This window comes from Sardina pilchardus, chromosome 15, assembly GCF_963854185.1.
Source record: "Sardina pilchardus chromosome 15, fSarPil1.1, whole genome shotgun sequence".
Taxonomy (NCBI): Eukaryota; Metazoa; Chordata; class Actinopteri; order Clupeiformes; family Clupeidae; genus Sardina; species Sardina pilchardus.
In genome coordinates this window covers 19,134,081-19,145,069 of record NC_085008.1, presented here as the reverse complement: position 1 = coordinate 19,145,069, position 10,989 = coordinate 19,134,081, and the positions used below count along the sequence as shown (strand labels likewise).

General features: G+C 43.2%; 1 protein-coding gene across 1 annotated transcript; it reads right to left on the bottom strand.

The window, feature by feature from the left end:
* Positions 1-4,894: 4,894 nt before the first annotated feature.
* syap1 (synapse associated protein 1) lies at positions 4,895-9,915 on the bottom strand. The gene is made up of 10 exons (XM_062556986.1): positions 9,578-9,915; positions 9,038-9,156; positions 8,867-8,933; positions 8,614-8,687; positions 8,390-8,529; positions 7,212-7,363; positions 7,020-7,078; positions 6,780-6,927; positions 6,037-6,160; positions 4,895-5,490 (listed from the first exon to the last, which is right to left on the bottom strand). The coding sequence occupies exons 1-10, from the start codon at positions 9,789-9,791 to the stop codon at positions 5,463-5,465; spliced, it is 1,125 nt and encodes a 374-aa protein (XP_062412970.1). The 5' UTR covers positions 9,792-9,915; the 3' UTR covers positions 4,895-5,462.
* Positions 9,916-10,989: the final 1,074 nt, after the last annotated feature.

The following is a 10,989-nucleotide window of genomic DNA, read 5'->3' as shown; positions in this document are numbered from 1 at the left end:
TTCTTACACCTTCCTTCCCTATGATGCCACTCCAGGTCTTGAAATCCCGCCCGACTCTGGCATTAAAGTCCCCAAGAAGGATGACTTTGTCTTCCTTGGGGATGGCTGACAGTATGTTGTCCAGGCTGGCGTAAAAGGCCTCTTTGATGTCGTCTTGTGAGTCCAAAGTGGGAGCATATGCACTCACAACAGTAGCCATCATATTGCCGACCAGCTTAAGTCGAACTGTCATCAAGCGTTCACAGACACCTTGGGGCAGTTCAGTAAGCTGTCTGACTAAGTTGTTCTTGATGGCAAAGCCAACCCCATGTATTCTGGGTTCACTGGAAGGCCTTCCCTTCCAGAAGAAGGTGTATCCTCCCTTTTCCTCCCTCAGTTGCCCTTCTTCTGCCAGTCTGGTTTCAGATAGGGCTGCGATGTCGATGTTGAACCTTCGTAGTTCCCTGGCTATGAGAGCAGATCGTCTCTCTGGTCGCTCACAGGAGTTACTGTCCATAAGGGTGCGTACATTCCAGGCACCAAAAAACATTTTTCTTTGTTTCTGACCGCATGAAAGGAGATCCCACTGGATGCGGTAGTCCAGCCAGGAAGTTTGTGAGGCAGACAATTTTTAGGGCACCTTTTCTAGCCCCCTCCCCTACTGGGGTGAGCAGTGCGGGTCCTGAAGAGGACTGCTCAGTCATGGATGAAGGTACCGAAGAACTCTCCTGCCTCAGTCCGAGGGTCCAGCGACTCATCTTCACCCACCGCCTGTGTGTCAGTTTGTGACTAGGAGCTTCCGGACTTCTCGATCCTGCTCCCGTCGCCACTCGCTGGTCGCCACAGGGCTTGTTAAATGGGGTGTGCAAATGGGTTATTCCCCCCAAAAAACAGGTGGACGCCTGTGCGTGACATCTTTTAACGTGGGGAGACTGATGCACAAGCAGCCACCACACGATCCTTGACAGAGACGAACCTACTACCAGCGGCATGGACTCCATGACAGTTGGAGGTCCCCCTCTGCTGCAGCCTTCTTCCACCTTCACAGCCGTTGTGGTGGTCCACCTATGTGCCTATGTGCCTGGACACCATCCTCCGCCTGCTCTGCTGTTGAGGTCTTTCTTTTTGAGTCGCGCTTTGTCTGGCACCTCCCCTTCAACCTTACCGCCAAGGGTGACCCTACCAGGAGCGTAGCTCCAGACGGCATCGCTCTCGGGATCTCTGGTACACGCATGCCTCTCCACCATGACAAGGTGACGACTCTCCGGAGAAGACAACGCAACAACATGATGCTCACACTCTCCAAGGGTGCTGCTGTTGCGTCGTCCTGCTCCTGAATGCCAAGGTCAGACAAGCACAGGGCGGACATCAATCAGGATCTCCCAGAAGTCTCCCTGGTCAGAGTGAAGCTCCATGCCTCTTTTGCCCCAGAGTGTGTAAGCCTGTGCATTTTCAATCCCACTTTTCCAATGGCAGCTTTTACTCATGACACCCCCTCTCAGCCCCAGCGTGGTAGCTCTGTCTACCCCACATGCAGCTCACACGGTCCATTGCGCTATAAAGCGAGACAGGAAATAATGAAAACACCCCAATGATGTATTCCATCCATCCCATTCCTGCACAGGAAGACAGACTGAGGGTGTTTTACAGCAGATACTACTAATTTGATACTACTAATCAGAATATGGCAAAAATCAAAGAATGCCCACAGGGGTCTCTGCCGGTCTTTGGTGTTATTTGCCCTCAATGGTGCCTTCCAGGCAGCGCTGCCTTCAAGGCACTGCTCCCTCAGTTTAGGGGTAGGATGAGGGTTGAGGGGGTTAGGGTTAGGAATAGGGTAAAGGTAGTGCATTTTAGGCTGTGCTGCCTGGAAGGTGCTGTTGGGGGCAAAAAATACCACTGAGCGGTCTCTGCCCCTCTCATGCTCCAGCATCCAAATCCTCTCTACCAACCTGAAGTGTTGACCTCACCCTTGAGACGCAGTCAGTGAGCTGCAGCTGCCTGCCTTCTGTCCAAAAGGCAAGACCAGCTGTGGCTTTACACTTTATGTCTACAGAGAACTGTTTGTCTGTTCAAACTTTCAGGGTCAAGCAGAGGGCCATGCTATCGTTTCAGCATAAAAGGCATCAGGCTAAAGGCCCCATCACTTAAGGGCTGCGTGGCAACATCTTGGAAGAGCGTCTCTATTCAACATATTTGCCCTGTGCAAGCTGGACTTTGTACGATACATTTGCCAACGTTTATAGCCTGCATTGGTAGATGATCTGTGCTGATCTGTGCTTTCAACTTCACGCTCATGACTGGTGCATAACATGGGCGTGTCACGTCTCAGTCTCTAATAGGGAGGGAAAGTAATCTCATCGCCACCTGGTGGTTGCGTTCCTAGAGGCTAGCGGGAGTGGATGGGATTTTCTTTTAGAAAAAAATATATCTCGGCCCACGATCGGAAGTTAGTTAAATGCCTTCAATATGCTATCCATGTAGGTCAGCTCTATTGCTTCTAGTGGTCATACTTTATTTTTTAGGATCAGTTTAATTGTTTTGAGTTTGTTTGTAACATGGTGATAACGAACTACAGTAGCTAGCTACAGTAGCATTTGACGTCACAGTTTGGGCGCTCCATCTCCAACTGATCAAAACGGCAATTTGCTTAACTTGCTTATCATATTTTTGTAATAACAGAGAGCGATGTAAACCGCGTGGTAATTACCTTTATGTTGGGATAACTTGTGTTGTGTTCCTACTCACACAAGAGCTGGCAGTAAGTGTGATTGTCTACTAACTAACCAACTAGCTAACAGGCTAATAAACAAACCATGCTAGGTGAGTAACGTCGTCGAAGGGTGTCACGTCACTTGAAGTTGTAGTCCATTTATGAAATGAAACGAGCAATTACGGTTTTTTTAAATAAGGCGAAATAGAGTCTGATATTTTCACAGTTAGTAGATTATTACAGTATGCCGACTGAAAAATATTTTTGGTGGATAAGATCGCTGGTATAGCTGCGTGGTATTTTTTTGAAAAGTCGGTCTATGGGACTTAACATTGGAGCTGCTCTTCGATAGGAACGCAACCACTTGGGGCGCTGGTTTTCACTTTCCCTCCCTATGTCAAGTGAGCTCAATGTGGACCACGGGAGCCTGACAACTCACACTGACCACTCTGTGTTGTCCTCACGCCAGCACCTGCATAGCTTGTTTGGGATTAGATTAGCTTGAACTTTATTGTTGTTGTGTATGCGTGCATATTGTGCTTCATTGTTAATGTGATATAAAAGTATAGACAGGTGGAGCGTAGACAGGACATTATCTCAAATTTCAGTCCTGACTAATACAGTTGAGCAACTGAAATACAGTTGAGGCCAAAATTATTAGACCCCCTGACATTTTGGAACATTACTCTAAATTCTCCCTAACATTGTCATTCCTCATAAAATTTAAAAAATCGAACATTCGCTTGTCTTGTGTTATTATGTAGAATCTGGTGCATTTTGGAGTGTTAATATTATTATTATAATGCTTAATCTAAAATGTTGTGAAAAGTGGCACTTATACCTGCCTACAGGCACTTGAACACCTGTCTGAGAGGAGACTGCCTTTACAGGCATGCTGAAGATAAAGGAAATCTGTCTGGACCTCAGAAAGAAAATCATTGAGGTCTATACTATGGAGAAAGGCTTTACTGTAATCTGTAATTTCTAGATGCTTCACAGTCACTAGAACAGCTGTGCAAGGTATCATTACAAAGTACAAAGAGTTCCAAGTTTGTGCATAACAAATGTTAGCATGTTAGCAAAAAAAAGGGCAACGCCTACAACCATAAAAATACAGTTCCCACAGTGAAGCATGGTGGTGGGAGCATCATGTTAAAGGGCTGTTTTGCCGTCTCAATTCACAGGGAGCCTTGTTTGGGTGCATGGGATCATGAAAAAGAAAGATTATGTTGACCTTTTGAGAGATAACATCAAGACGTCTAGTCTTAGGTCGCCACCAGGTCCTTCAGCATGATAATATCCCAAAGCATGTGAAAAGTGGTTTAAAACGCCCTAAAGGATGCTGGAGTGGCCTAAATAGAGACCAGACCTCAACCCCATTGAAAATCTGTGGCACGTGCTTTAAGCAAGAGTCCGTGCAAGAAAACCATGCAGTTTGGATGAGCTGGAGCTAAAGAGTGTCTAAAGAGATATGCCAACCTAGTAAAAGACCATTCAAATAAATTGTTGTCATTTGAAGCAAAGAAAGGCTACACTTTTGTATTGACTATTACTAGTCTGGGCACTAATTAGTTTGAACATGTTTGAGCATGAGTAAAAGATTATCATCAAACTTTGTGGGCATGCTGTCTTTGCTCTTTTGTAATAATATAAACTAAGCACATTTTTGGAAATGGTCATTTTCATGTATAAACAACGGATTATGTCTGATTTCACAAGGGGGGCTAATCATTTTGGCTTTAACTGTATATCTGGCAGTAATGGAACATTTTGTTCTCAAAACTTCCAAGAACTGGTGTCCTCAGTTCCTAAAGATTTGCAGAATGTTGTTAAATGAAAAGCAGAGTGCCCCTTGTCCCAACTTACTTTCCTTTCATTTTCAATATTTCATATGTCCTTTTAGTAGCTAAATATGGGTTTATAAGATTTGTATATTATCTCACTCTGTTTTTATTCACATTTTATACATCTGATTTGGGGTTGTAAATTGAACATCAGTAATAGCTATAAGTGCACTCCATCAAGGTGCCCTGTTTTCTTCACATCGTTTGCGATACTGCCTGAGGCACGGGCTAGTTGGACTGGTTTCTCAGGTACCACGAGATGCATAAGAGAAGAGCACACAACCTTCACTTCATCCCCTTCAGGTTAACCAATACACACTCATGTCTGACACAAACATCTTAAACCACCATAACAAAATGCTGAAAGGCAATGTCTTTATTTTGCTTAACAGTAGCATAGCTAACAGCATTGTAAAGTAAAACAAGCATCAGCGTTGTCAAACAATATAATATGAAAATGTGTTCCATAGGTAACTTAGTCTCTACTAAAGAGGGTGTGATCTTATCTTATACGTCTCCTTATAGAAGGGAATTCTATTACCATTTTGTTGTTTACAAACAAGACTGTCCATTTAGATACTTGACAAGAGAAATAATATACATAAATCTTTAAAAGACAGATGATTTAATAAGAGCATGAAGTAATAAAAACATCCCACTCAATCTGACTGAAGATGCAACTCTCTAAATTTAAACATGAATATGCCATTACCAAATGATACAGTATCCGTAATACAAAGAGAAAGACACTAAAAGGTCCCATGACTGATGGAAAGACCCGTTGGCTGTAATAATAATACATCCTCCAACTCATTTTAGTGTGCTTATAGCCAAAGTAAATTCATGTCCAAATTACCACCTGAAGACAAACAGACCACACCACCGCATATGCTAATCAATGTTGGTTGACTTCAACAAGTCTGATCTTAAGTGGTGCTGCTGAGGTGTGTGAATCTGAAAACACAAAAGCACAGAAGGTTTACGAAAAATTTGTGTGAAGCGTCTTCAACAATACAGTCACAAAATAAACGTTTCAAGAATAAACATCCCTGCAGATTGCACAAAGAGATGAGACAGGGGCTGGAAAAGAAAAAGTAACTACATCATTTTCTCTTCTAAGAGAGATGAATGTAAAAGGTGACTTTCAAATCTGCTAACAGATTCCTAATATCGTCAGTTTACAATAGCAGTTTGGCACTGCACATCTATCTCCATGAACCTTCACACACTGACAGAGGAGTTTTTCTTTTCAGGACTGTTCAGCTCTGGAACAAAATAACCTTACAGACCTCCTTCAAAAGTTAAGCTTTCCCAAAACATGAATGTATCGTTCTCCTTTCATATTCTCAACAGGGCTAGGAATGGCTTTTTCGAAAGCCAGCGACCTCAGTGAAACGGTCTTCCAGGAAGTTTCTTCAGAGTTGGAAATGGCTGATTCATCTGGTCCTTCATGACTTTCTCCCACAGCAGGGCAATGAGAGAATATTGCCTCTAGCTTACTCATCCGCCTGCAGCATCTCCTCGATCTCCTTGTCCCAGTTGTCATCTCTGTTCTCGGCGTCAGCTACCACCTCGTACTCTTGGAGCTCCTGTTGTAGCTCGCGTTCCCAATCAGCCGTCTCCTCTGAAACCGGAAAAGGCAAAATTAACTTTGGAATAGACCCTCTTGGATTATATTGATCATATGGTTTTGAGCATCACAACCCGTGTGAGAGATAGATCAACTCTCCGCCCTTTAACAGGAGTTGAGACCAAGCCTTCATCAGAGTTGTCCATATGCAATGCATCAGCAAGAACACGATCAAAAGTAGCTTGTTTTATTGCTAATTAAACTAATTGACTCAGGGTGGGAAGCAAATAGTTGCAGTCAAGGATCAACAAGCTTTAATGGCATAGAATATACTGTTGATCTAGCTACCCATAGGCCTTGACATTCTAGGTGTAATGACTGAAGAAGCTTCAACTCAACTATCATTGGCCGGGTTTCCCAGATTCGTTTAGAAGCTCTGAAGTGCTAAGAAGCTCTTAAGTGCTAAGAACTTCTTAGGAGCGCTCTAAGAACGTTCTAAGAACGCTCCTAAAAAGTTCTTAGCACTTAAGAGCTTCTTAACGAATCTGGGAAACCCTGCCATTAGCAATTAACAAGGTTCATGTGTTTTCCTTTACCTTGTACGCCTTCAACACTTAACCACCACCTATGTGCCTCAGGAAGATCCAGAAAATATGCAACATGATGAGCTTACCATCCTGTGGAGACGCCTCATCCTTCTTGTCCAGCACGAGTTGCTCCATCTCTTTCCTCAGGTCCTCCTGGTCAATGTTGCATGCATCAAAGGCATCACTCACAAACTCAGACACTCCTGGGCTGGTGGAAATGATCTCTTCTTCATCCTGTGGTGAAATGAGAGAGCATTATAACAGATGCAATACGAAGCCATTTCGCTGCATTGCACTCAAACCAGCCGCAGCCTGTGGTGTCCTACCTCATTTGACTTTGGCTTGGCGTTGATGGTAGTGGGAGGGGTTTTCGGTCTGATGGTTTCTGCAAAGAGAAGTGAAGAAGGCGTCATCACTTTAAAAAGCAATTTAAAACTATGCCATTAACACTTTGTGTAAGCAAAACAGTCAAGAATGTCCCAGTTTGTCCAAGAACAGTTTTAATAAAATCCCAATACCTGGCATGTCTCCATCTACGGTGTCTTCAGTCTTCTCTTCCTGGCGCTTCTCTGCAGCCTGCTGTTGGGCTGCCAACGCAGTGAGCTGAGCAGACTGCTTTATCAGCGACACACGGTAGAAGTAATTTCTCCAGAACACATCCTCCTTCACACTTTGAAGATTACAAGAGAATCACCAATCAACAAAACAGCATAGCAACTGACATAACTGCTCTGCTGCATAAATAGCCTTTTTCCACCGACAGAGAACCGGCTACGTTCCCGTTGGTGAACCAACATTTCAAACACTCTGAGCATGTTGACCAAACAGCCGATTTGGAATGTGGCTCAGAACCTGAAGCACTAGCATTACACTGCAGACATTAGCATTTTAAACAGCTAATTTCTGCTGTTTTCACGGAACAACTGTTCATACCATTCTCCCATTTATGCATTTCATTAACTTTTGTTTTGCATAATACACCTATTGTTGAGGACACGTCCTTGGTTCGGTTCAGCACAGGTGGAAACGTGGGCTGATTCACTAGATATCTCTAAGGTTCAAAGAATTGTGAACGGAACTAGTTCAAGAAGAGGTTCTTTGTCGACGCAAAAACGCCCAAAGAGTAGACAGAGTAAACCCAGGCGACTGGATTTCACCTGCAGTTCAGGCTGGACACCTGCACATTAATCTCTCCTTCTTCTGTTCCATTCCATGTTCATCACAAACTGGCTTATCCACCACGTATTGTTGGTCTGATTGGTTGAAGGACTATCCAAGCGTACAGTCATTTGAACTATGCCCATTGATCACTTGCGCAGTATACAGCACAGACTCCCCAGATCAAAAGATTGAGCTTGGTCTGGTGATAGCCAGACTACCCAAAGAGTAGAAGTAGCAGGCAAATGCATAGTGTCCCAAACAAAGCAACCACTGCCTCATATCTTGATAAATGCATTATTCATTGTATACGAAATTGTTTTCAACTAGTCAACAGATAGAGCAAGGTCATCACTGGTTACATTATCAGGTAGGACACATTCTGATAAAATGTAAGGCCGTATGGTAATCTACTGTCAAGACAACCGATATCTGTGAAATGTAAATAACTAGACGTATTAAAGTTTGCTCTCTTTTATGCCACCCAATAGCTTTGTTACATTAACACAAAAAACATCAACCCAAAATGAGAACTTACAGTTTGGGAACAAGATCAAAGCGCATCCGATTCAACAGTTCATCTTCTTGCAGCATCACCAAGGCAACGGGGAACATCTGATCAAACTCGAAATGAAACTGGACCCCAGCAGGAGGATCCCTCAAGAAATTCCTCTTATCCTGCAATGATTTGACACAGAGTTCACAAGACATATAAATATCAATCATTATATAGGCTAATGGCAAGCCTGACCAAATACTTACAGCTGATAAGGCCAATATTTGCTGCTGAATGGTTTCCTCTTCGTTGTAACCAACCCACGGTGGAACAGCAACATCTAACATTGAGAGAATGACAGTGTCAAATACAGTACAAGTCAGGTTTATTCATAAAGCCCTTTAAATACAACACCTGTTGACCACAGTGCTCTGCAATTGAAAGGTTAGGAGGACCAAGATGTATGCATACATATGGTTAACAACAGGTTAATTTTGAGGAATTCTTTGAATGGCTCACCATTCCTTTTTGCATTCTTCTCCTGGACAAACTTCTGTTGCTCTTTTTGAAAGTCTCCTAGTATGGTCTGTAACAATCAAAAGCCACCGACGTGAACACAGGAAATGTAAAATGCAGATAACATAATAGAGCAGCGTGTCCAGGACAACAGTAAATGACACATTAGGCTACCTTATCAATAATGCCATCAATTTTCCCCTCTTCCACACTTTTCTTGATCGTCTGAGCCGTCTCCGCTACAGACTCTGTTATTTTCTTGGTAGCACTGCTGGCAAAGTTGAGAATGTAACCTGAACAGCAAGAGAGAGAGAGAGAAAAACAATAGGCTTGAGTAAACAATGGCAACATGAATTCGATAGCTAGTTGTTAGTTGAGGAGCTGTCATGTTTAAGCCAACAGTCGGTCTGACAGTAAAAGCGAGCAAGGGACTGTACAGCGTACAACGTCGATGACAAATTATCCTTCTACGATCTAAAGCAAATGTCAGAATAGACAACGTAGGCTACACTCGCAGGTTGAGCCTAGTCAGGTAACGCTACCTTTCATAAGAGGTTAACGTTAGCGAGTGTTCGATGGGCAGCTAACTCGCTGTGGCGTTAGCTATCCCCAGGTCGCTAGCAAGCTAGCTAGCCAACTTCCATTTTCAGACAGTTGAAGAAATGCATACATAATGAACTTCACAAAACAAATATAAAACATATTTATACGTACCACTAAACCCTTTTGTTTGTTGCAGGAGTTGTTGGTCACCGTTTTCCCCTTCCTCGTCTAACGTTACACTTGCTTTTTCCTTGTTTACTTCGGTGTCCAGCACATCAGGTGAAGTTTCTCTCTCTTTTTCGACAACATCAGTGGGTTGATCAAGACCTTCTGGTGGTGTTGTGGCACCATCGAGGCCTAACCACGTACCCCAACCTTTGAACATTTTGAGCTCAGCGCAGTTTGTCTTGGGTAGGAAAAACGCGACTATTTTCACTAGACATACACCAACATTACGCCATGATCAGCTTTTTGTGGCAGCTAAACATCGCACGTCATCAAGCATTCACTTCCGCGTTTTCAGTCCATTTTGTTGTTTGGACGCCTTAGCTCGCCGTCCCTCGGTTGTCATGAAAACGGCGTCCTTGTGTAGACCAAAGATTCTCGAACGGGCTCCGCTCTAGAATCTCTGGTGTAGACTGCAACAAAATAAAGATGTAAGAATTCTAATGTTACGCCTTCATCCCCAGAGCCATATAAACAAAGATCCTTCATTACTATCAAGATACTGCAACGCAATACGTTACTATGGGAGCAAAACGGAACAGTTCCGGTCTGCATAAGTGCGACGTCACTAAATAAACTTTTGCTCTTAATAAGCAATAACAACATACAAACATAATTGTGATAACAGTATTTATGTCTAAAATCATGCATGATACCAATGAATCATTCTATAGGACACCGAATGAATAATTGAATTAGTCTGTGAACCGAGCTAACTAGCTAGCGGACGCTAGCTTAAAAAGCAATGGAAGTGAATGGCAGTAACCATGACAATACAGCTATGCGCTGCCAGGTCACTAACAGTTGAAAGACTCCGCTTAAACTGTATATACCGTTGCAAGTTCACTTGAGTATAAACTACCCACTTTAACTAATGTCACTAATGTTGTTCAGGTAGTTGTCATTTCAAAGAAATGACACTGCTCCGTTTAAAATGTTACCTTAGGTAGGCGGCTAGCTAGCTAGCTAGCAGCCAGACAGTAACCAGCAGCAGCATGGTCTGATATTAAGTTATTTTCTTAACAAACCCATTCACTAAAAATTACACTATTAGGCGTGAAATGATCGGAAAAACTTACAGATTATGACAAAATATTCCAAAATACCGTCAAGAAATCCAGAAAGCCATAATGACCAATTTATTGATAACATTCCACAAGTCTCCCATTGACATTAATGCAGCGAGGGCGTACTCTGGTCTGCATAAAGGGGGATTCCCTCCCAACCCCCTTGCAATAGTAGAACGCGGAAATGGTCGAACGTTGGGCCCTCTCGCTCCGCTTGAACCCTCTCTGATATAAATTTATATGGCTCTGTTCATCCCATGCAGAGCTCTGATCCCATGCGTTCCATAGACT